The following is a 24,730-nucleotide window of genomic DNA, read 5'->3' on the forward strand; positions in this document are numbered from 1 at the left end:
TGAGCATGAGAATTCAATTTGGCTTAGTTGCATTTCTACCTGGGGAAACATGATGTCACTCTCAGAATCACCCCTGAGCTAGGATTCCCTTCAATTTGGCACCTACACGTATGGCGATATTGGTTAAACTCATCGTTCGAGGAGCAATGGTCGACATAGTTGGCAACGAGCCCCAGGCTCTTCATAATGTTTACACTCGGACTGAAGAGCTCCTGCTTTATAACTATGTCTATAGCTTGGAGGAAACTGCCTCTCCGCTTCGTAGCTGCTCGTCAATCGCAGCAGTGATCTCAATGAGTTCTTCGTCATCAAACGGCCTTCCCACGATTTGAATAGTCGACGGCTGGTTCAAGAAGAGCGCTGGGTCGTCTAAGTGGAGAATTAGCCCACATCGAACAGAGGTACCAAGCAAGTGGACAGAAAGCTTACACATTTCATGATTGGCCTTGTCGTATGGATTTGTAGTCAAGGGATTGTAGGCCAGGTCGGGAGGGTCGGTCTCTGAACTAATCTTGAAGTTTGGAATTGGCAAGACGGTGGAAGGATAATCGAGTATGTTGTACATGCAAGTGTACCCCCAGTAAATGTTGAAGTCGTGAGGAATGCCTGCCGAGGGGGCAACGGGGCAGATGAGTGCGTCCATTGGCCGGCCCGTGGATGTCGAGTCCTTTGTCTTGTCCCAAGCATTCGCAAAGTGAACCTTGAAGGCTCTCATCTTGAGATTGAGCTACAATCGAAACGTCAGCTCCGTCAATTAGGGATTGGCCGAGATATGGCGCACCTGCATAGATTCAGAGGCAGTAAGAGACATGGCGTTGTATACTTTCAGGAGGTCGGCGAAGGCTGGAACAAGGGGCTCTCCGGCATCGGTAACTTTGACGATGGTGTCTTGTCCCCCCATTTGGAAGTTGATGCCAAACTATTAATGGTTAGCCCGGGTACTCACTCTCAGCAACAGAGGTCATACAAAGCACTTGACCAGCTCCCAGCAGTCAAACGGGGGTTCAAACTCGACAACTTGGAAAAGTTAGCACCCACTGCAATCCGTTGATCTCTCGGCGCCAGACCTTCATATCCAGCATTCAGGAGGACTCGCTCACTGTGCTCAATGGCCCTCAGCACCGGAGGTTGGGGCATGACGACCCGGTCCCACTTCATGATGCCGACGCATAGCTTCTGTGGCAATGTAACCTCCCTCCATGGGACGGGAATAGCATTGGTGTCGTACCGAGCCTTCTCGTTGGTAACTAAGAAGCGGGTGAAGAGACGGACGTCATCGACCGAGTGACACACCGGGCCGGCAGAGTCCCTGATGGACATCTGCCCAGTCATGGTGCCCTCCCACAGATTCTTTGGAACGCGCATCGCTGTAGGTCGAATAGCGTAGAGCCCGTTGAAGGCAGCCGGTGCGCGAATAGAGCCGCCAATGTCGGACGAGGGTGCAATGGGGCAACCCTTCATGGCAACCAAGGCACCATCTCCTCCAGAGCTACCTCCAGCACCTAGGTTTCTATTGAAGGGATTGAGGGTGCGTCCCCAAAGGTTGCTGACGGTTTCCAGGATGAACCCCGTCTGGGGCATAGTGGTCCTGCAGAAGAAGACAGCACCTGCTTCGCGCAAGATTCGCACAACGTCTGAGTCGTGGTCCGATGGGGTCGATTCAGCCTTATTGATGACATAGCCACGTGTCGTAACATGGCCCTTGACGCTATAAGTGTCCTTCAGACTGTTCAGCCATGAAAGCAGAGTAATTTGCGTACACCGTACCTTGAGAGCGACCGGGATACCATGCAGAGGGCCTATTGGCTCACCGCCGCTGTCAAGCATGTCATCGAGAGCCTTGCAATACCCCAAAGCCTCATCATAGAACCAGTCGGTCAAGCAAAAGACCTGCTTCACCATCAATACACGCCGCGTCAGTTCTGCAAACATGTCCTTACAAGCTGGTGGGCGATGGCAGCCCGTCCGGCAAAGGCTTCCAAGATCTCAGTCGCGCTTAATGCGCGCGATCGTATGTAACCTGCAAGTTCTGTGACTGTGAGCTCGGTAATCTCGATCTGTTTTGGGCTGAGGAGGCCACATGTGAGAGGCACGCGAGTAACATCCGAGAGTTGGCTGTATGCCGTCGCATCGATCCTCCACCTCGGGGGAATCGACTGTAACAGATTGGCCTGTGCCGTTTGGGAAATGGTCTGCCAGTTCGTAGCCATGTCCTTGCTGGTGTTAGCGAATGATATGCAAGCAAGGGTTAAGCAGAGCCCGGGGAATCAGGGAACAGTGTAAGCATGGTACGATTGAGATTGACAGCAGCCCTCATTTTAATATAGTCTTAACCTCCAAAGGTTACTCCGCCCCCTCACTGAAAGCCGGCTCCATCTCTTTCTCAAGCCCGTTCCGGCTTGAAAACTGTTGTGTGTGATCGGAGTTTGTAACTCTTGCCACGAGAGGAAATCCGTGTTACCCCCACCCATGGCCAAGTAGGGTCGGGACGACCGCTTCGTCACATCGGTTCCTTCACCGAAGGGTCCAACAGTAGTAGATTGGCTAGCTACCTTAGGCTCGACCCGGCTAGCCGCGGAGCAAACATCTCAACCACATTACGATGCCAATTACCAATGCGTGCAGTCGGGGACGCCGGGCCGGACCGGAGGCGGGATTAATTTCAACTTCATTCTCCGTCCCCACACGGACCCGGAGACTCAATTACGAGTCCAGTTCTATGTGGAGACACGGCCTCTTGTGTAGGTTAACCCTGGAAACTAGTTGTGTTGTCTTTCACCAGTGGCTTCAGAGGAATTGCACTTTTAACAAAGAACAGGATCTGAATGACCCAGAGGCAAATTTGCGCTGGCAATGAGAGAATTTCCTGGCTTTATTGTATGGAAGAATCATCGGATGGGCACTCATCAGTCTTCGTCAAGAGGATGTGTAGAATAGGAAAGTGTCATGTTGTTGATGAAGAGGACGATCCAATGAGTGTATGGGAAGTGCTGAACCGTTGCTTAACCATATTCCATACATACCCAAAGCCACAATAAAGGCGAGAAATGTAGAAAAGGAATGTATTTCTCTGAATATCTCACCCCTAGCTAATACGGCCGTGACAAAGTACCTAACTACAATTTGGCCATTGACCCAACTGTCAAAGTACCAGTCTTGGCAATGAGGTACTCCTCGATGGCAACGTCCTTTCCAGCCTCTTTGCCATACCCCGATTCCTTGATGCCCCCAAAAGGAGACTCTGCTCCCGAAGAGTTACCCGTGTTCATCCCAATCATGCCTGCCTCGAGGCTCTCGAGCAGCCTCCAGGTTCTGCTCGTGTCGCTCGTGAAGAAGTAGGACGCAAGACCCATGGAGGTGTCGTTCGCAGCCTTGACAATCTCCTCTTCTGTGTTGAACTTGTATAAGCCAAGAAGCGGGCCAAAGATCTCTTCATTCGTCGTCAACATGGACGAGGTCATGCCAGAGATGATGGTGGGCTCGAAGAAATAACCATCATGGTCTGGTCTTTTCCCGCCACAGAGAATCTTGCCTCCCTTGGAAACAGCGTCGGCAATGTGGTTTTCCAACTTCTGAATGCCGCGGGGAGTGGTAAGAGCCCCCATTGTGGTAGTCGACTCGGCGCCGTGACCGACACGAAGCTTTTGTGTCGCTTCGAGGATCATGCTTGCGAACTTGTCGTAGACGCCACTTTGAACATAGACCCGATTGGCATGAGTGCAAGCTTGTCCAGCGGTACGCCACTTTAGGATCATCAAGGCCGACACAGCCTGTTCAAGGTCCCCATCGTCAAAAACGATGAACGGGCAATTGCCACCTAGCTCAAGTGTGACCTTCTTAAGGCCGTCGGTACAGTGTCTCGCAATAAGCTTGCCAACCGCCGTACTGCCGGTAAAGGTCACCTTGCGGACGAGCGGGTGTTTGCAGAGACTCTCGCTTACATCTGGCGTATTGTCGTTATCCGTTGTGATGACGTTGAGAACACCAGGCGGAACGCCAGCGCGGAGGGCAAGGTCGGCAAGCGCCAAGGTGCTAAGGGGCGTTTCTGGTGACGGTTTCACGATCATGCTACAGCCCGCTGCGAGAGCGGCGGCGACTTTCCGAATGATCATGGCAACTGGAAAGTTCCAGGGGACAAGTGCGACGGCCACGCCGATGGGCTGCTTGACGACAAAGGTACGTCGCTCCGAGATGGAGGGGATAGCGATAGATCCTCGGATCCTCTCTGCTTCCCCTGCAAACCACCAAGCAAAGCCAAGGGCATAGTCAACTTCGCCACGGGCCTCTGCGAGTGGCTTACCCGTTTCGTAGGTAACGAGCTTGGCAATGTCTTCACGAGCCTCACCAATTAAGTCGTGCCATTTCAAAAGTATCTTGGCTCGGACGCGGGGATTGACGTGGCGATACTTGGAAAAGGCCTCGTGCGACGTTTTAACATATGCATCAACATCGAGAGCCTTGTTGGTTGGACAAGTTGCAAACACCTTTCCGGTCCCTGGGTCTATAGTTTCCTGTTAGGCGTGTTCCCTGATTCTTGATCCGACCCAGGATCTTACCTTCGACTTGAAATGTTTCTCCAGATTGTGACTGGACCCATTCGCCGTCCAAAAGTGCATCACGGTGCAAGAGAGACGGCTGATCGAGCTTGAAGGGCAACTGGTAAGACATGGTTTCTGCGGTGGGATTGAGTGATTGAGGAAGTCTACCACTTGTGTTACCCATGAACGATTTATAACATCAATCTTTCCCATCCAACCGGCGATTGGCAGAGTCAATTGCCGGTGTGGCCTGTATGGACCGTAGCCGGACTCCGCCCAGGTCATGTCAAACTCCGGCTCTCGGCGACCGATCCGTCTCCACAGCCGCCTTTCCTTTGGAGGTCCGATCTCCGTACCCCACACCGGAAGTAGACAGAAAGCCGTGACTCCGGGGCACTTGCGTGGAGCCCAAATGGTATCTTATCACTGACCCATACCTTTGGAGGTGACTCCGCTGTCTCACGGCCGCACCTCTAAAGGCATAGCCGAGTTGAAATTTTTTTGTTCTAGTTGCAGTATGACTTGCTTGAGTGGCTGATCATTGTCACTCAAAGCTTGTCGAGGCAAAGAGGGAACCGGCTTCTTGCTTCGACAATCCTCTTGCCTTCAAGTTTCGGTGCCGGTCCCGGGATCGTGGCAGGTATAAGACCTTGGGTTTATTTTCTCCTCTAGCTTTACCTTGGAACAATCTACTCATCAACCTGGCGTACAATCATCCCACGTAGGTAGTTGACTAGCACGTATTCCATCATCATGGCGCTTTCTATCCACCCTTTCGACCCCCTCCAGCCCGATGAGATCTCTAGGGTGAGTGTCCATTGACCCAATGGCGTCAATTGCCAAACTAATACTTGTTCCCAGGCTGCAGAAATTGTCCGGCCGCACTTTGCTGGCCGGGACATCAACTTCCGCGTCATCACCTTGAGGGAGCCCCCCAAGAAGGAAATGATCCTCTTCCTCGAGAAGGAGCATCGCAACCAACCAACAAGCCAGCCTCCGACACGATGTGCGCGCGTCGAGGTAGTTCTCGAAAGCAAGACTGGCAATCATGAGCTCTTTGAGCTGTTGGTCGACCTCGACAACAGCCGCGTCACGGCCAAGCAGCACCACAAGGGCAAGCACTCCTACATTGACTCGGATTACATGAGGAAGGTCGAGGAGGCCTGTTTGGCCGACAGCCGAGTCCAGGACGAGATCCGCAGCCTCAACCTTCCCGCAGGTGCCACCGTTGTCGTTGAGCCTTGGGCATATGCGACCGACGGAATGAACGACATGACCCAGCGTGTCACCATGGTAAGTCAGCCCCCGACCTGTTCGTCAGTTTCAAAGTTTGACTCGTGAGTAGTGCTGGTTCTATCTCCGCCTGCTGGAAAATCCGGATGCAAACTACTACGCCTACCCACTGGACGTATGTGCCGAGGTCTCGGAGCAGTTGCAAGTCACCAAGGTCTACCGTCTGCCTACTACGCCGATCGAGCGAATCCACAACGAGGCCCGTCCCTTTGATCGACAAAGAATTCACGCCACCGCCGCAAGTGAATACCACCCTGATCTACGACCCAGCCCCAGGACCACAACCAAGCCATACCAGGTCATCCAGCCCGAGGGCCCATCCTTCAAGATCCGGGGGAACCACCTGACCTGGGAGAAGTGGAGCTTCCGGGTCGGCTTCAACTACCGTGAGGGCATGACTCTCCACGACATCTGCTACGACGGCCGAAGCCTCTTCTATCGCCTGTCCCTTGCCGAGATGTTCGTCCCCTACGGCGACCCCCGCGCTCCTTATCCCCGCAAAGCCGCCTTTGACCTGGGCAACGACGGAGCTGGTATCAACGCCAACAACCTACAACTGGGCTGCGACTGTCTTGGGACCATCAAGTACTTTGACGGCTACCACAACACCAGCTCTGGAGAGCCCATGAAGATGCCCAACGTCATTTGCTGCCATGAGCAGGACGATGGCATCTTGTGGAAGCACACCAACTTCCGAACCGGAAACGCCGTGGTGACTCGTTCTCGCATTCTCGTGCTGCAGACCATCATTACCGTCAGCAACTATGAGTACATCTTTGCCTTCCACTTGTGCCAGGATGCCTCCATCTTTTACGAAGTCCGCGCCACAGGTATCCTATCCACCGTGCCCGCCAAAGTCGGTCTCAAGGAAAAGGTCCCCTATGGTACAGTCGTTGCACCGGGAGTCCTGGCCCCCTATCACCAGCACATCTTCAGTCTCCGCATCGACCCTGCCGTGGATGGCCACGCCAACTCGCTGGCCATCGAGGAATCCAAAGCCTTGCCTGTCGGGGACCCAGCCGTACACAACCCATTCGGTGTCGGTTACGTGACAGAGCAAAAGATCATTGAGCAGGAGGGCGGCTTCGATCTTGACTTCACAAAGGCCCGCGTCTTCAAGTTTATCAATGAGAACAAGATAAACCCCATCACGAACACGCCCGTGGGGTTCAAGCTCTTGCCCGCCTACAGCCAGATGCTTCTCTCGCACCCAGACTCTTTCCACGCCAAGCGCTCAGAGTTTGGCAAGCATGCAGTTTGGGTGACGCGATACGAAGACGATGATCACTTCCCCTCTGGAAAGCACACGATGCAATCATCTGGCGGTGACGGCATTGCCTCGCGCATTTCGAAGCGCAACAGCACCGGGATCTCGCAATCGGTGAGGAACAATGACATTGTCATCTGGCATACCTTTGGTTCAACTCACAACCCCCGAATTGAAGACTGGCCGGTCATGCCTAATGAAAAGATGATGGTCGGACTCAAGCCTGTCAATTTCTTCTCTGGCAATCCTGGCCTGGACGTGGCTGTGTCGACTCAGGAGAAGAACAAGAGCGTTCTATACACGGAGGAGGAGAAGCCTGGCCATTGCTGCCACTCTAGGCTGTAATCTGAGTAGCAATTAGAGGTGTAGAGATTTGGCCTTGTGAAACGAGAAGAGTGGAAAGTGGACAGAGTGGGCTACTACTAGAGTCAGGGTGATGAAGTCGCTTTAAATCTGTTGGGCGAGCCAGGCCTTGGACTATCAACTTTCACTCAAGATTCTACATCCAGAACTAGAAAATTAGTTACCAAGATTGATCAAATAGATGCTTCAAGTTTTCCTTTTTGGTCATATGCCACCCCTTATCTTCTTAAAGTGATGTTGACCCGCACAATCTACCTTTCCTTGCCACCCTTTGCCAATAGCACCAAGCACGGCAATTATCTCACGGCCACCATGTGATGTTTTCAATCAAACAGCCTCAAGACCCGGGCATCATAAGGATGCTATTCACGTTCACCAACGTAAAGCAAAAGAAAGCCCACAAAAGTAGCCAAAAATTAGGAAGGAGTAGATAAGTCCGGGTCGCTCATCTGCCAAGGGGCAAGTTACGCTCCAAGCGACAAGACCAATGGGTCCGTAAGAATAAGGCAATGACAAGCGTCGGATCTTGACTTGTGGGTTGCCTTCAGGCATAACCGAGCCTGCTCACTTTGGCAATAGAAACACGTTGATAGTCCCCATAACTTGCCTGACCATTTCAAGCGCTTTGATCCCTCTGTCTGGCCCGTCTTCGGACAACTTCAAATCTCCGAAGGCATCACGTGGGCGCATTTTCAATATCATTTCTTTCAACCCGGCCCGAGGAGGGTCTCCCGTTCTCCGTCCTTTGATCCATCCTGATAGATCGGGCCAATAGCCACCGTCATTAGTTCAAGTGGCCCCCTTTTCGCCCTTAAATGATATAGAAAGCCCTCAAACGCATTATTTTACGTTATGGCTTCTCCACTGGGGTGCTTTAGAGACACATGGACAGGCCCTTGTCCATCTACTAGTCCCTACTGAGTCGAGGTGACGGATGGGCGGGCTCCATCTTCCCCGGCATGAACAAGCTGGGGAACCTGGAGTACGTGGTCCCCGGGGAACCTGGAATATGGGGATACCAAGGCGCGGGGAACTTGAGCATTGCACTGCTCGAATGATATAAATGCCTCTCTCCCCTCCACGATCTGCTCATCAAACATCTCCTTCTCTTCTCGAACAAGCACCATTACCTCTGCAGCGTTCAAGATGAAGACCCAAATCGAAAAGAAGATAGAAAACCCCGAGGGCCTAGCCATGGTTTCCCCGAAGAACGGCGAGGTCCTTGACGACCCTACGCTGATCCAAGACGCCGTCTTTGGAGAAATCACCGAGGGTGGCCCCAATTACCGCAATGTAAGTCGGCTCTCCTCTCCCGTAAGCTGACCCTCTACTCACGTTTCCTGCTTTCTAGGTGGGCTGGATCGGGACATCAGTCATCATGATGAAGTGTCAGATCGGCCTAGGGGTATTATCCATCCCCGCAGCGTTCGATGTCCTCGGCATGATCCCCGGCGTCATCTGCATGGTGGTTATCGCCGCTCTCTCGACCTGGGGCAGCTATGTCATAGGAGGATTCAAGCTCAACCATCGCGAGATCTATGGTATCGACGATGCAGCTGGAATCATGTTTGGCCGCGTTGGTCGTGAGATTATGGGCTTTTGCTTTATTCTATGTAAGTGCGAGTAAGATATCCGCCAACCGTACCTATTGACTTATGCTTACGTGACAGTCCTCATCTTTGATGCGGGCTCTGGCATGCTCAGTGTTTCGATTGCTTTCAACGCTGTTTCCATTCACGGAACATGCACCGCCGTATTCGTCGCAGTTGCGGCCATCATCGTCATTTGTTTCGCTAGTTTGCGAACCCTCGGCCGGATCAGCTTTCTTGCATGGGCCGGGTTGGTTTCCATCCTTACTTCAAGTAGGTGTTTATCCCTGTCGCGGGATGGAGTCTCGAATGGAACTGTTGCTAAAGCGACCAGTCCTTGTCGTCACTATCGCCGTCGCGGTTCAGGATCGTCCTGACGGCGCGCCCAAAGGCCCCTGGAAGTCCGACTGGAAAGTTATCGGCAGCCCCAGCTTCACTGAAGCCATCACGGCAATCTCGACCTTTATCTTCGCCTATATTGGCACGCCTTTCTACTTTGCAATCGTGGCTGAGATGCGCAACCCACGTCACTACACCAAGGCGTTGATTGTTTGTCAATCTACTGCAACAATCACCTACCTCATCATTGGCATTATCGTCTACTACTTCTGTGGGTCCTTGGTTACCTCCCCTGCTCTTGGGTCGGCAGGAAAGCTCCTCAAGCAAATCAGCTATGGGATTGCCCTCCCCGGGTTGTGTGTTAGTTCGACCTTGAGTACCCATGTGAGTATCAGATAACCACAGAACATTTGACGTAGTCACTAACAACGCAAAGCTGGCGAGCAAGCACTTCTTTCTCCGAATCCTTCGAGGAACGAAGCACCTGACCGCAAACACCTTTACCCACTGGGCGACCTGGCTTGGCTGCGTCTTCACCGTGGCCATCGTTGCATACCTCATCGCCAGCGGTATTCCTGTCTTCAATAGCCTCGTCGCTCTCATTGGCGCTCTTTTGGGGACCATGATGTGCTTCCAGCCGCTTGGATGCATGTGGCTGTATGATAATTGGAATGGAGGAAAGGATAGATCGCTCAAGTGGATGTTCCTAGTGGCCTTAAACGTCACGCTCATTGTATCTGGAACATTCCTGATGATCGGCGGAACTTACGGATCTGTGGTTGGGATCGTTGACTCGTACAAGGCTGACGGGGGTTCCAAGGCTTGGTCTTGCGCGGATAACTCCAACTCTGTCTAGGCCAACGCGAGAATCCCAGAGTTTCCAAGTAATCATTTGATTCAGTCAAGTGCTTGGCATGAAGCTATTATGCACAAGCTGTTTTGAAAGGACTTGCTTCTGTAGATCAATATCACTAACCAATGGAGACCATATTGTCCCACAGCCTCCCCACCTAGAATCGCGATAAAGCCGAACGAGATGACTTGGTTGATGTGGTTATAACAAACATACAGTTTAGACTATGCAGCATCCCCAACTGTTCGCGGGCTGACCTTGGTTGACGAGCCACCAGTATGAGGCAGTACCATACGCCACCACCCTTTCGACAACCCCACCCTTTCGTCAGGCAAAAAAAAAATTCCACCACCAGTGAAGTAAATAGTGCAAAATACCGTATACGATATTTTTTCAACGCCACACTGCACTGGATTGTTTAGGAATTCGGTGCACTGCACGGCATACGGTATTCCACTATATTTAAGCAATATCGTATCGTAATATCATATCGCACGGCGTGCGAAGAGCCGCATGGCCTAAGCATAAAACTAACCAAATTGAGTAAGGTTGAGGTTCAAGATCGTCTCGCGGACCGTAACAAGATGAAGCTATTCACAGCCAACATATAGATTATACTATTGCTAGACAACGAGAACGCTCGGGAAAACGTTTTCCTAGACCTCGCTCGCGTATGTTAAGGGTTTACTTAAGCTACATAATTGACTAATTTAACGTCACTCCTATTGCTTAGGTGTGAGAATGAAGTAGATCTAGAGGTCAGAAGAAACCTCCACAGATTCGAGCATTGTGAGTTTGAATTGCTTGCATACTATCTATTGCTCGTAATATCAGGTATAATGTTAGAAGACCCCTGCTGTTCATCTTCTCCAATGATAGCTGTATCCAAGACAAGCTCAGCGTCGTCAACCCAAGCCAAGTTGTGAGTCTTCGACCAGGACTTTATGCACTCAATTGCCTCAATTATATCAATCCCTAACCTGTTCCTGCGATCTTGGAGGGTGATTTTTGTATCAGAGAAGAGACGTTCTGGCTCAGCAGACATCGCAGGAATTGACAAAAGATCGAGCGCCATTTTGGAAAGGTTTGGATAGAGCGTTTGTTGTGTATCCTCAAGCCACCACCTTCGTACATCCTTGACTTTGATTCTTGGGGCTGATATATAGTTCTGATACTCGTCAAATAGGGTAGGAAGCTCGGGATCCTCATGTTCGTCTTCCCATGCAAGAAACGAGTTCTTCACTAGTGGCTTTTCAACCAAGGACTGGGCTGACGACTCCGCTGACTTGGCGACTGGTGCGTAACGAGACTTCCAGAGATCTTCTACGGCATTCTTATTGCTCTCAATCCACTCAGGATGTTCCTCCCAGGCGGTGTCAAAGTAGTGCCACTTTCGATGAGGGCTGAGGACAATAGCTGCAACATAAGCAGATGACCGCTCTGTAAGAGTGTAATATGCGTCGAGTTTCGCCCATCCAGCATCAATACAAGGCGCCATAAAAGCGTCATCTGCGTACTCGATTCGTGCAGCCTCAAATTTGCTAAGCAGGAAGTCCATTATGGGTAGCGTTCGATCGATTGTATGCGCGTGACCTTCTGCAGCCTTGGTGGCATCGGTGAATGATTTGAGGAAGTTGCAAATTTTTTTCAGCTCAGCCCAGTCTTGTTCGGAAACTAGAAACTATTAGTGTTGTCCTCTCAATTGGATATATAGCATACGCGAATCAAGCTTAAGGTCCTTCTCCTTTGAGCAATAGTAATCAATTTGATCTGCGAGCTCAATGGCTCTCTCAATCATGTAGTACTTTGAGTTCCATCTTGTATCGTTGTCACGAAGAAGACCCTTTTTCTCACTGATCTCTTTAAACCTCTGTATCCGTTGTGGACTACATCGGATAAAGACAACGGTATTGTGGAGCTTGCCAAGAGGACCAGCCTTCCTCCACTTCAATATATCAGCGTCTGAAGGCTTGATATATTCGCTCGTAGTGTCCTTTTTAACCTGGTTTTTCGTAGGGGCTTCGTCGGGTGCGGTTTTTGGGAACATAAACGCATGCGCCGCTAGATTGATGGTATGACCGTTACAACGAAGGCGGTGATGTTTCGCGTCGTATATGATATTGTGCCTCTCGTTTAACACTATTAATCATTAGTATTGTTCTCTCAATAAATTGATAGAGGCGTACATTTCTGTAGAGAATTCATCAACGTATCATTCGAGTCTGCATTGTCTGAAACAAAGTATCCAATCTGGGTGACAATTCCGTAGTCCTCGACGACATTCATCACAATATGGGCCTGATTCTCTCCTGAATGCTTGCCGTGTACCTCTCGTAAAGCAACACAATATGAAACTAGTTCGCCGTTGCTATCAATGAAGTGTGCAACAATACCAAGGATACCAAGCTTATTTGGAGAGGACCATACATCGACGGTGAAGTGTATTCTCGAGATAGCTGATTGGAGAACTTGTCGTATACGTCGCTTTTGCGTCTCAAACGTTCGCATCACCCACTCGCGAATCGTTTGATGTGATGTAGGTAAAATCGAGAGGACTCCAGAATTGAGGAATTTGAGCAAGCTAAAAGGGCATAAGATTAGTATATGAACCATTAATATTAAGTATATTAGAGCACTTACGCTCGAAAGCTTTCTCTTGTTGCCATACGAAGTGCAATCCCGCAGTCTGCAATCCACTCTACATACAGTTGCTCAAACTTATCAGCGTCAAGATCTGTCGTTTCGTCATCGTGTCGACGGCGTTTGAGGGGATTCGTGTTCTGAGACATCCGTGAGAAGGCTTCCTCAAGGTGATTCCTTGTTTTAGCAGCCCTTTCTTCATTAGGCGTTAATATATCGAGAGTAGTGTGAGATTTAAGGTGCTTGTAGATGTGTGCCGTGCCTCCATTTTCGAGATATTCGGCAGGCTTCCCTTTACAGTACTTGCAACGCCATATAATCTGACCTTCCGTATTACGGACGATCTGATTCCTTCCGGAGGGCGTATGATCCCATATCTTCGACGTACGCTTCTTCTTCTTAAATTGAGAGGTCAACAACGGCGAAATAGATGTCTCTCCGACATCAGAATCTCCGTTGTCGCTGATAACCGACGAATCAGGGGCTAGGGAAGTCTGGGATGATGTAGCCGTGAAGGAAGCGCTAATGCCTGAGCGCTGAGAAGTCATTATTTCGTAGAATAAGACTTGTTGATGAAGTAGGGGAAAATTCAGGAGCTGACACGCTTCATATAAGGGGCACAGGCCTTATTCGTCCAGAAGCGTGCTTGGAAACCAACAAATTGATTGCATGGAAGAAAAGAAGAACTGAAAGCTCTCAGAGAGCTGGCGAGCTTGTTACATACTCAAACACTCAGGAGTTTGTGGCGAGGCCTTTATTTGGTGGCGTTATTACTATCGGCATCAGCCGAGTGCAGATCAACGGCCCAACCAGGTTACACTTCATTAGTAAAAAGCCCTGTAAATCGGGATCTTCATAATGCTTCATATATGGGGAGAGACCTCGTATTACTCGTATTACATAGTACTTGCACTATATTTGATATCATATTTATACGATATTTGAACGACCATGCACTGTATTACACGGTTTCCGGTGTTGCTTGCACTGCACGGTATAAAAATACCGTGCAGGCAATACGATATTGAATATGATATCGTCTTATTTACGGTCACACTATTTACTTCACTGAGCATGATGAACGATAGGGACTTGCAGGACTATGCAGTACTGGCGGTGGCCGAGCCATACGCGCTGAACATCGATGGGACGCTGATGACGACGCCGAGCCACCGCAGGAACTGGACGAGATTCGTACCATCAAAGAGACACGAGACGCAGTGGCCGATCCGGAGTATGCTCTGGATACGCAGCGATCTAGAGACTGAGCAGGTGCCCATCCCTTCGGCTGACCTGACCGGGGCGATACTTAGATGGCCCGACCGAGAAGTCTTGGTGGTGTCAGTGTACGTGGCAGGAAAAGATGAAGACGCTTTGCACACTACCATGAGACAGTTGCACACGACAATCACAAGTTTTCGCAACAGCACGGGGAAAAGAACGGACGTTATCCTGGCCGGTGACTTCAACCGCCACGACCAGCTCTGGGGAGGCGATGAGGTGACAGGCAGGAGGCAAGGCGAAGCGAGCCCGATCATCGACCTCGTGGACGAGCATGGCCTGCTCAGCCTCCTACCACGAGGGACGAAGACGTGGGAAGGAGCGGACTGCGAGAGCACGATCGACCTGATGCTGGCATCGACCGAGCTAGCAGATGAGATGGTCCATTGCGGCATCCACCCGACCGAACGCGGATCAGACCACAGGACGATCCGAACCGAGTTTGACCTCACAACGCCTGAGAGGACAGCGAGCCCGAGGCTGCTGTTCAAGAACGCACCGTGGAATGCAATCAGGGAGAGAGTGAACGATAGGCTCGCACCACTCCCGTAGAACGGCGGAGTCCAGACGCAGACGGACAGGTTGATGGAGGTGGTCCTCGATGCGATCGACAAACTAGTTCCACGAGCAAAGCCGTCACCATACGCAAAGAGATGGTGGACAACAGATCTCACGAGGCTTCGTAGAACGTACACGTTCTGGAGGAACCTGGCAAGGGCCCGGCGTCGGGCCGGTCAGCGAAGCGAGAACCTAGAAAACCGAGCTAAGGAAGCGGCCAAAGAGTACCATGACGCCATCAGAAGACAAAAGAAGGCGCACTGGGAAGACTTCCTCGCCGACGGGACCACCATCTGGCAAGCTGCCAAGTACCTGAAACCCGGAGACGAAACGAACGGCGATAAAGTGCCTCCGCTGAGAAAAGCAGACGGGACGACGACGCAGGATAAGGCCGAACAAGCAGAAGAGCTCCTCAGCGTCTTCTTCCCACCACTACCGGCCAGCATAGAAGACGAAGGCCCACGACCGCGGCGCAGGGAAGTAGCCATGCCGAACCTGACGATGGAGGAGGTCGAGGAGAAGGTCATGAAAGCCAAAGCGTGGAAAGCCCCCGGGCAAGACGGGCTGCCGGCCATGGTGTGGAAGCAGCTGTGGCCAGCGGTGAAGGAGCGGGTGCTGCATCTGTTCCGTACATCACTAGGCGAAGGACAACTACCGCACCAGTGGAGGACTGCCAAGATCATCCCGCTCAAGAAACCAGGTAAAGATGATTACAAGAAAGCAAAATCGTGGAGACCGATCTCGCTGCTGTCGACACTAGGCAAGATTCTCGAAGCAGTAGTGGCGGACCGCATCTCGTACGCCGTCGAAACGTACGGACTGTTGCCCACCAACCACTTTGGCGCAAGAAAGCGGCGGTCGGCAGAGCAGGCACTGCTGCTCTTCTAGGAACAGGTCTACAAAGCATGGCGGAACCGCAAAGTGGTCAGCTTGGTCAGCTTTGATGTCAAGGGAGCCTACAACGGTGTGTTCAAGGACAGGCTGATGCAGAGGCTGGAAGCACGAGGTATACCCAAGAAACTGGTCAAGTGGATAGATGCGTTCTGCTCGGACCGCAGGGCCACCATCACGGTGAACGGCTACACCTCTAAGCTATAGGAGCTGCCGCAGGTGGGCCTCCCGCAAGGCTCACCGCTGTCGCTAGTTCTCTTCCTCTTTTTCAATGCAGACCTGGTGCAGAGTAGGATAGACTCGAGGGGAGGCTCGATCGCGTTCGTCGACGACTACTCAGCCTGGGTCACAGGTCCAACGGCAGAAGCGAACAGAGACGGCATACAGACCATCATCGACCGTGCACTGGCGTGGGAGAGGCGTAGCGGAGCGACGTTTGAGTGCGACAAGACAACCATCGTGCACTTCACGCGCGTCGCCGAGCGCACCAGCCACACACCGTTTACGATTAAAGGGGAAGAAGTCAAACCGAAGCAGAAGGCCAAGATCTTGGGAGTGGTCATGGACACGAAGCTTAGGTTCAAGAAGCACATGGCCGAGGCCGCCACCAAGGGTCTCTCGGCGGCCATGTGCCTGAGGAGACTGAAGATGCTATCCCCGCGTACGGCTAGACAGCTCTTCGTGGCGACCGTTGCGCCGACCATGGACTACGCCTCCGCCGTCTGGTCGCATGCACGAGGTGAAAGAGAGCTGACCTGGCTCAACAGGGCTCAGAAGATGGGGGCACGAGCCATCACAGGCGCCTTTCGAACGGTCGCGACAGCAGTGGCGGAAGCGGAAGCTAGCATTCAGACGGTAGGCGAGCGACATGCCCAGGCAGGCTCGAGATCATACATCAACATCCAGACCCTGCCAAAGACGCATCCGCTCGCAACACTCCGGGTGTCAGTGAGTCGAAGATACATGTCACCGTTGAAGCGACTGGCACTTGCGCACGAAGGGAGCGGTATCGAGCGGATGGAAATGATCCAGGCTTATACGGTACCACCGTGGCACAGCCGTGTGTCGACGGTATGCGAGGCCGATCGTGACGCGGCGATAACAGCAGCCAAAAGCGCCAACGACATTGTCATTGCGACCAGTGCCTCCGACAGAGAAGGGCTCATAGGTATAGGTGGCATCGTAGCATACAGATCGCCGGACCGGACAGACAAGATAGTGGCCAGATACTCGGTCACCCTCGGGTCGCGAGACGACCAGAACCCATACACGGCCGAGCTGGAGGCGATGGCGATGGCATTGCGTTGCATGCCCGATGGGCTGTAACATCGAGAACTCACGGTGCTGTCAAGCAGCCAGTCGTCACTGAAAGCGATCGCACGACCACGGCAGCAATCCGGCCAGAGCACCATCCGACAGATCTATGAGCACATCAAACGATTGGGAAAGGGAAGTAACAGGGTCAGAATGGTATGGATACTATCCCGGGACGATGACCTCGCCATCGGCCGCAAGGCGAAGAGACAAGCGCAGAAAGCAACCAGAGCAGAATGCACGCCGCAATCGCTGCCATACCAGGCTCGCTCCACTCGGACCAGGCTAGTAGCAGCGCAGCTGCACTAGCAACGAAGACTACCCGACAGAGTGGGCGGCTACTCCAAGCGGGTCGACCGAGCCCTACCGGGCAAGCATACGAAAGCGCTTTACGACAACCTAAAAAGACGAGAAGCCGACGTGCTCTCGCAACTTCGTACAGGAATGGCAAGGATCAACAGTTACCTGAGCAAGATAGGAGCCGCAGAGTCGGACGTGTGTGAGTGCGGACGCGCACCAGAGACAATGGAGCACTTCCTTTTCAGATGCTCGAGATGGGACACCGAACGTGAAGTCATGCGACAAGCGGGACAAAGCATGTTGGGAAACCTTTCCTTCTTTCTGGGTGGAAAGTCGGCGTCGGACGGGCCCAAATGGGCACCTAACCTAGAGGCGGTGCGAGCGGCAGTCAAGTTTGCAATGGCGACGGGAAGACTGAGGTGAAAAAGGGAAACAGAACATGCTAAACACTAACACCACAGCTGACTACTAACATTGAACAGCCTCAAGTTGACAGACCATGCTTCAGCTGCTGGGGATAGGATGCTGAACACTTGGAGGAATCGGCCTTCAAGCAGGCCTGTCAGGCAGTCAGGCAAGCGAGGCTGGAAAAGAGACGAGCTGGCAAGAAGAGTGGGGCTCTCTTGGGTGGTCCGGACGAATAGCGGGGGAAGTGAAGACAGCTTAGCGTAGCCACCGGCCCTATGAGATCCGTTCTCCCGGGCGTAATAAATACTGATACTGATGTCATGGTCGTGACAGATGGAGTAAGTGATCAGAAGATGGAGACCCAAGGATGATTGATTGATCGTGATCTCTGTCCGTCTTTTTCTTTTTATCTGAAGAGACCAGGCCAAGATACTAGACTTGCTGTTCTGACAATTCTGGTATCATCGTGATGTCATCTTCCTTGAGGTGACATGTGTCAACCTAGCACCGATACATGAATGCAGACATCGAACAAAAGATCAGTGTTGATTGAGGATTAAAAGGAGCGCCTCCTTTTTTATCTAAAGGAGTGACGAGAGTCGGTCTCTTATACCTATGTTCAGACCGCCGATATCATAGGCAGCAGCCTGCTGCCTGACGCTAGTTGTGGTCGTTCACGATGATCGTGATCCTGGCCTCCAACAGTAAGCGAAGGTCTCCGGAGCTTGACAACATGCCTGTGTAACACCATCATACAAGCCACTTCTCCAACACCAGAACCCATCGGTTAGGGTTCACCGCGATTGGAAACACCCCCGTTACACAAAGGACAAATCCGCTCCAAAAATCAGGACATACCGACCGGCGCATCAATGGAAAAGTCAATAAAATGGCGATAAATCTCAAACGTCTGAGAGTCAAGGCGTTTCGGGCTGCTCAAGTTAGTCTGAAGGAGCGGTCTGAGCGGGATGCCCTGTGCCGAGATGTCCACGTCGTGATCGTAGAGCTCTGGATACTTCCCAAAGAAGCTTGGGTCGATCTTGTAGTAGGCTGCCCCGCGGTTCATGTTGAGTGCTTTGAAGACAGCCTGTGAGCATTCGGGGCTTAAGAAGAGCGTTTCTGAGTCCTGCGCGGGCAGCACGTTGCGTGTTTCGACCTCGCTCCACTTGACAGTGGAGGGGATCTTGTCAACGAGGTCGTTGACGCGGATGTATGCCCGGGTCTTTGGGGCGTTTGCTACCAGGTCCGACATCCAAGCCTCGACGACGTAGCTGCTCACTGTGTCGCAGAAGATCTGGTCGATCTTGGGGTTTGACGCGTGGAATTGGATCAGGCGGTCCCGGATAGACGGAAACGGTATCCAGTCGATGACGTTGGGGTGAGGGCTAATCAGCTGGAGTTTTGTGGGACGGTACGGCTGGAAGACTTTGCTGAGTGTTTGCGTGCAGGGGTGTACCTTCCAGGCGGTCAAGTCGACGATATGGTAGAATCTGGTCTTGGCATACCATGCCATCACGTCCGGCCGCGTCATGCTATTGAAGAGGGACAGCACCATAAGGACTCGGGTGTAGAACCTGCCACCCTGTTAATATTATTTGCTCCACTGTTCCTATCATTTACGGCACGCACAGATGGGGCGACTGTTCTGTCCGTGGTTTGAAAAGCTCAAGCCTGGCTTTTAGGAGTTGCTGGAGAACGTCGATGTGATCGGAGAAGGGTGAGTTGGTCTCTGACCAGAGCTTTCCGCGCACCAGGGCGGATTCTTGGCTTCTTGATAGTGCATTGTCATAGGCCTGGGGTCCCATTTGGTAGTCGAACGTCCAAATATTGGGTATCTGCCAGGTTAGGCCACCAGCATCGTTTTGAGATGATTCAATTGGCACTACACTTCCAGTTTCTTCAAGTGGTAAGTTATCAGTAGTTCGTATGCAGTCGTCCCTTACACTGGGCTGTTGAGGATGTTGAGGATTTTCATCCATTCGAGAACTCTGGGTGATGTTTTGGCTAGATATATCCCACGTCGTTAGATCATCGTCAAACCCGCCCCAAGCTGAAACTCCAGAGCTCTCTTCGGTGCCGGGTGTTGACTTCGCGTCGTTATGGTGGTTCTTGACTTGGCACTGGCTGGCTTCGTCAAGGACAGAAGACACCGAGCCAGAGATCTCCGTCATGGTGGTAACTAATCGTGCAATTTTGGCCTGGACATCAAGAAGCTGCTGTCGTAGCTGGCTGTTCTCGACACGCAAGGCTTCGATCGTTTCGCACGGAGGTCTGTTATTCGAATCGGCTTTTTCGCGGAGTTCCTTCAAGTACGCGGCTTGTCGGCGCCGAAAGGCCTGTTGTGACAGGCGATTTCGTAGTCTTCTACAGATTCAATGGTCAGCAGTCGAGCTATTCAAGCTCAGTAGCAACGGAGTGAAACCTTTTGTCATCGTTGAAAGATTTTTTCGTAGATTGATGGCTCATAATGCCCTTCGATGCTATTCAAGCTCAAATGTGGTTGTACAGGGTTCAGTAGGCGACTGTCAAGGGCCGCCAGTGTAAAGTGGGATTGAACTTCAAGTAATTGATCCCGGTGGGCGTAATGACGCTATCATCGGGAGGGCTTTCGTGATGGTTGAGGCGATTAGCCACGGAGGCAACGCGGACCGGCCGAAAGCCGAAAACCGAAGAGATGAGGACCGAAAGCCGTTTTCTTGCCGCCGGACCAATCGAAGCCCTGCAACTTCCACTCGCAGTCCATCACTATTGGCCTTGATCCAATCAAAACGCTTCGCATTGCGGCCAACAAAACCTACGAAATCGTTGTCGTTCACAACCATAGCTAACAAGCAGGAGGAGGAAACGGTCATCCATAGCATAGCCTAGGGTCTCTTTGAGGCTTCTTTAGTATGAAAGCTATTATCTTATCCCGTCTCACCGAGGAGATGCGGGGCTTCGAGGGTGGGTCGGCCGCTGTCACTCCAGAGCCGTCATCCGTCGGGAATGCCTCGGCCGCTCCGTGCCGACAAAATGTCAAGCGCGCCCTTCAGTGGAAGGGGGGATTCGACAAGCGAAGAAATTTGCACGCCCTTCAGAAGAATGGGGGTTGACTAGCTGGAGCCATTGGTAATCGGTCGATGACCAAATTCTCGGGCGCCGGACCCGACAGAACGACATGAACGACGTTTGCAAGTGATCAATGACAGATTTCGGGCCATCTAAGAAATCTTCTTATCTCTGTCGTAGAGATGTGGCGATTGGCGCCTAGCATGATTCTCAAATATAAGTAGGGCTATGAAAGCGCGGACTGCGGATGGGTTCCGTCCAAGCAGTCCGCTCTAGTCTCATCAAGCTTGGCAGCAATATTCGCGAAGTCGCGAGAGTTGTGTCTTTCGGGAGGTGTCGCAGGGTAGGCATGATCTTCACGGCCTCATGAAACAACTGCGTTAGTAATCTAGCCGTATGCTTTAAGTAACTCTGCGGGATGGAGTACCCCGCACAAGAGACAACCTCAGACAACAATCAATCAACACACTGCTGCTGCTCATTATCATTTACCTGATCCTTTATTCTTTTAGCACGCTCAGTGCGACAGGAGGTTATTTGTGAGCCACTTGACCTGAAGGACGACACCGGGGATGACAATAAACGGGTCAATAACCTCTCCAGTGAGAGATACAGCTTCAACAACTGTAAGCAAGACTGTGCCGTGTGCTTCGGTTAGAATGATATCCTCAACATCGTAATAAGTAAATAGGAAGGTCCCTTTTTGGAGGTAACCGACCATGAAGCCAGTCTCGTCAAAGTTCCAGATATTCTCATCCTTGACATTAAGCTCTCGAACCGCCTTTTCCCGCCCACTAAATCATGACTCGATATGGGGACGATCCTGCATAGCTTTGCGCACGCGAATATCTCGACGGTTAGGAGCCAAATCGATGCAATTCCAGGGCTGGAGGACTGCTACGCTCTGGCGGTCCGTTTGGTTCAAGAGCGACGCTGTATAGGCGAGCGGGTGCCGAGATATTTGCGTGTGCAGTGGCTGGGGGGCCAGGCTTCGCTGCAAGGACTACGACATAGCAATGCGCTGATCCTGCTGCTCCTTAATCTTCAAAAAAAAAAAAAAAAATACGCCTTCTAGATAGATAGATAGATACGGACTAGTTTACCGCTATAAATATATAAAGATCCTACCTGACGGCCAGCTTACTGTCGACGAGGGGCGGTCCGCCTCCTCCCTAGCCGAGCCCAGCGCCCCCGATGGCCCTGGCCCCGAGTCGGCCTTGGTCCCGGGTCTGGGTCATCGGGCACGGGGGTCCCTACCTGTACCCGTATCCGGCCCTGGCCCTGGCCCCGCCGGCGGCGCTGTTTGAGCTCGTCGACGAGCCGATTCAAGCTCCGGCCGGCGCGTAAGAGCTCTAGCTCTGCAACTGCCTCCTCCTCGCTCTTGCCGGACGCCGTGCGGGCCAAGAGCTCGTCCCAGATCACCTTCCGGCGACAGAACTGCACCCTGATCCCGTTCCCCGGGCGCCAGCGGCTTCCCCACGTCTCTTCTAGCACCCGTACGGCCGGCTGACCTGCAATCCCTTCCTCCCACTCCTTCCAGACGTCCCGCACTGTAAAGACCTTGGCCAGGGCTGCAACGACGGGCATACCTGGTACTGGAGGCTCTGGAGCCGGAGCCGGCGCCAGCGACACTGCTGGCCCGGCTCCAAAGTGGCCGGTAAAGGTGATTGGGACCTTGCCCTGGAGCAGGGAATCGAGACCGCCCTGGATTCCCTCTAGCCGGGCCTCTAACCGGATGGCGAGTCGCTGGTTATTCTGTAAGAGGGCCTCGCGCGTGCTCTCTAACACGCCGCTTAGCTCTGGCAGGGCGCGTTGTACGAGCAGGCTTAACGGCTCCGTAGCCCCTGCCGCGTCGGAGCGAACGGCGACGGCGAACTCGTCCCATTCAGACCCGTTGAAAGGGGCATAGGCGAAGAAGGGCAGCGACGGGTAGCGAGGCTGCAAGACAGCCAGGTCCTGTAAGAGTACTATGCGCAGGCGCCGCATAAGCTTAAGGAAGCCGTCAGCGGCTAGGTCGTCGTCGTCGAGGCCGCCTTCTGCCCAGCATTGCCGGCGCGCGCGCGCTTCAAAGCGAGGCTCCCACTCCTCGATCCACGGCCAGAGCTGCTTTTGTAAGACGTACGGGGGTTCATTAGCCGCACGCGCGAGGAAGTAGTCCCCCGGTGACGCCGAGAAGCCGGCGACGATACGTATGAACTGGCGCGGTAGGTGCGTAAGATAGGCCTGGCAGAGCACGCTCTGGTTCTAGCGGCCGGCCTGCGAGATCTGGGCGAGCGACGTGCCGTGGGTCTCAGCGTCCTGGGCGCCTACCCTGCGCGGGAGGTGAGTCTTCTTTGACGCGACAAGGCCAGCGGCGCCGAAGATACGCCAGGTCTCTTAAAGCTGCGTCGGGTACGAGAGCTCCTGCTCGCGGTCCCGTCCAACAAGGACCTTGATCCGATACCAGTCCTGGCGGCGCCGGAAGGACGGGGGCGACTCGCCGGCGACGTGCCAGCGCCAGAAGAAGAGCTGTGCCAGAGCCCCTTGCGTACAGAGCAAGGGGTCCTTATGCCGGAGGGCGCCCATGAACTCTTTCTTTGCCGTCTTGTTCAGCTTACCGTCTCGCAGAAGGGTCACGAGGCAGCCACAGGGGGTTGGGCCTTCTGAAGACGGATAGTCGAGTAGGGATAGGTCCGCAAGCTCCATCTTACGGCGGTTCTCCCCTCGTAGGAGGTAGTAGTGGCCGAATAGGAGGTCGACTCGCGTACGGAGGTTTTGCGGCATGTATGCGGCCCCGCTGAGAAGGAGATCCTGGATCCGGAGCCATTCATCGTGCGGATAGCCGGCCTGGATCCCGTCGGTTCCGCGGTCTTTAAAGGAGGCGCGGTCGTGCTTCCCCCGCTGTCGGCCCCGTTGCTCAAGGAAGCCCCGTACGGCGGCGCCCCTGGGGTTCTCCGTGTTCGCGTTACCGTGGGCTACCTGGAGCCGCCAGAGCTCGATAACGGCCGCGATATAGGCGTCGATAGTGCCCTTCGTAAGCAGAGATCCTTCGGCAAGGTCTGCTGCAGCCGGCGCAAGGGCCGTGGGTGGCACGTAGCCCTCGCGGTCGTCTGCGAGCAGCTCGGCGGCCTCGACCAGGGGGACCTCTCGGGCTTCGGCTAGGCTTTCGGCCTCTGCCAGGGCCGCGGCCTCGAGCTGCTCCTGTTCAAGCTGCTGCCGTAACTGTACCGCCTTGCCTTTGCCCTTACCCTTACCCTTACCCCTACCCCGTGCCCGTGGCTTCTTCTGCGGCGGCGCTACGCGTCGTAAGAGGATATCCTCTTTGAGCCACGCCGCTAGCTTGTCCGGCGTTACGAGCTCGCCGTCGGGCCAGCTATAGAGTGAGCCGTCTGCCGCAGCCCGGGGCGTACGGCACCAGGCCTATAGGTTTTCGTCTGTTAGCCGTCCATGGGGCTCCTGCGTAAAAAGAGGGAAGGGAAAGGGGGAAGAGAGGGGGGCGGCCGGGGAGGACGCGCCTTCAACTCCCGCTGCTTCGCAGCGTAACTCCGCGCCGTGTTCGCCGGCTGTTCGTCCTTCTTCGCCTGGAGGCCCGCCCTCCGGGCGGCGCGGGCGCGCTCGTCTGCGGCCGTGTACGAGTCGTCTGCGGCCATCTCGGTCGATCGAGGCCTTTCTATGTGGTGTCGTTTTTCCGTCCGGAGCTAGATAAGTTGCGGGGGACTTATCAAACGCACTTATCAGGCGTCGCGCACACGATTTCACGGGCCGCCTTTTGCGGGGGATAAGTTGTCACGTGGTCTAAGCGAATTACGACGTAATTGCGGGCACCATCGATAAGTGTCGCAGGGTAGGCATGATCTTCACACCTCATGAAACAACTGCGTTAGTAATCTAGCCGTATGCTTTAAGTAACTGTGCGGGATGGAGTACCCCGCACAAGAGAAAACCTTAGACAACAATCAATCAACACACTGCTGCTGCTCATTATTCTTTACCTGACCCTTGATCCTTTTAGCACGCTCAGTGCGACAATAAGCGAGCGGCGCAGACAAGCGAGCGGCGCACTTTTCCT

General features: G+C 53.1%; 5 protein-coding genes across 5 annotated transcripts; 2 read left to right on the forward strand and 3 right to left on the reverse strand.

Annotated features, from left to right (window-relative positions):
* Positions 1-122: 122 nt before the first annotated feature.
* On the reverse strand, positions 123-2,210 carry NECHADRAFT_105749 (uncharacterized protein; the record flags this gene model as incomplete). The annotated part of the gene is made up of 7 exons (XM_003044152.1): positions 123-369; positions 430-727; positions 782-919; positions 968-1,017; positions 1,068-1,719; positions 1,768-1,890; positions 1,941-2,210. 7 exons carry the CDS (start codon positions 2,208-2,210, stop codon positions 230-232), a joined length of 1,671 nt encoding a protein of 556 aa, XP_003044198.1. The 3' UTR covers positions 123-229.
* Positions 2,211-3,116: 906 nt separating this feature from the next.
* On the reverse strand, positions 3,117-4,505 carry NECHADRAFT_55235 (uncharacterized protein; the record flags this gene model as incomplete). The annotated part of the gene is made up of 1 exon (XM_003044153.1): positions 3,117-4,505. A coding segment is annotated over one exon (1,389 nt), but the record flags the coding sequence as incomplete, so codon positions are not given.
* Positions 4,506-5,291: 786 nt separating this feature from the next.
* Positions 5,292-7,443, forward strand: NECHADRAFT_55285 (uncharacterized protein; the record flags this gene model as incomplete). Its single annotated transcript, XM_003044108.1, has 3 exons — positions 5,292-5,345; positions 5,400-5,831; positions 5,884-7,443. 3 exons carry the CDS (start codon positions 5,292-5,294, stop codon positions 7,441-7,443), a joined length of 2,046 nt encoding a protein of 681 aa, XP_003044154.1.
* Positions 7,444-8,655: 1,212 nt separating this feature from the next.
* Positions 8,656-10,245, forward strand: NECHADRAFT_55362 (uncharacterized protein; the record flags this gene model as incomplete). Its single annotated transcript, XM_003044109.1, has 5 exons — positions 8,656-8,754; positions 8,813-9,074; positions 9,132-9,323; positions 9,385-9,773; positions 9,826-10,245. 5 exons carry the CDS (start codon positions 8,656-8,658, stop codon positions 10,243-10,245), a joined length of 1,362 nt encoding a protein of 453 aa, XP_003044155.1.
* An 8,325-nt stretch (positions 10,246-18,570) lies between these two features.
* Positions 18,571-19,805, reverse strand: NECHADRAFT_98146 (uncharacterized protein; the record flags this gene model as incomplete). The annotated part of the gene is made up of 3 exons (XM_003044154.1): positions 18,571-18,607; positions 18,651-19,208; positions 19,264-19,805. The coding sequence occupies 3 exons, from the start codon at positions 19,803-19,805 to the stop codon at positions 18,571-18,573; spliced, it is 1,137 nt and encodes a 378-aa protein (XP_003044200.1).
* Between the last annotated feature and the right edge of the window lie 4,925 nt (positions 19,806-24,730).

The sequence above is a fragment of the Fusarium vanettenii genome (genome assembly GCF_000151355.1).
Source record: "Fusarium vanettenii 77-13-4 chromosome 14 genomic scaffold NECHAsca_24_chr14_5_0, whole genome shotgun sequence".
In the NCBI taxonomy this organism is placed as follows: Eukaryota; Fungi; Ascomycota; class Sordariomycetes; order Hypocreales; family Nectriaceae; genus Fusarium; species Fusarium vanettenii.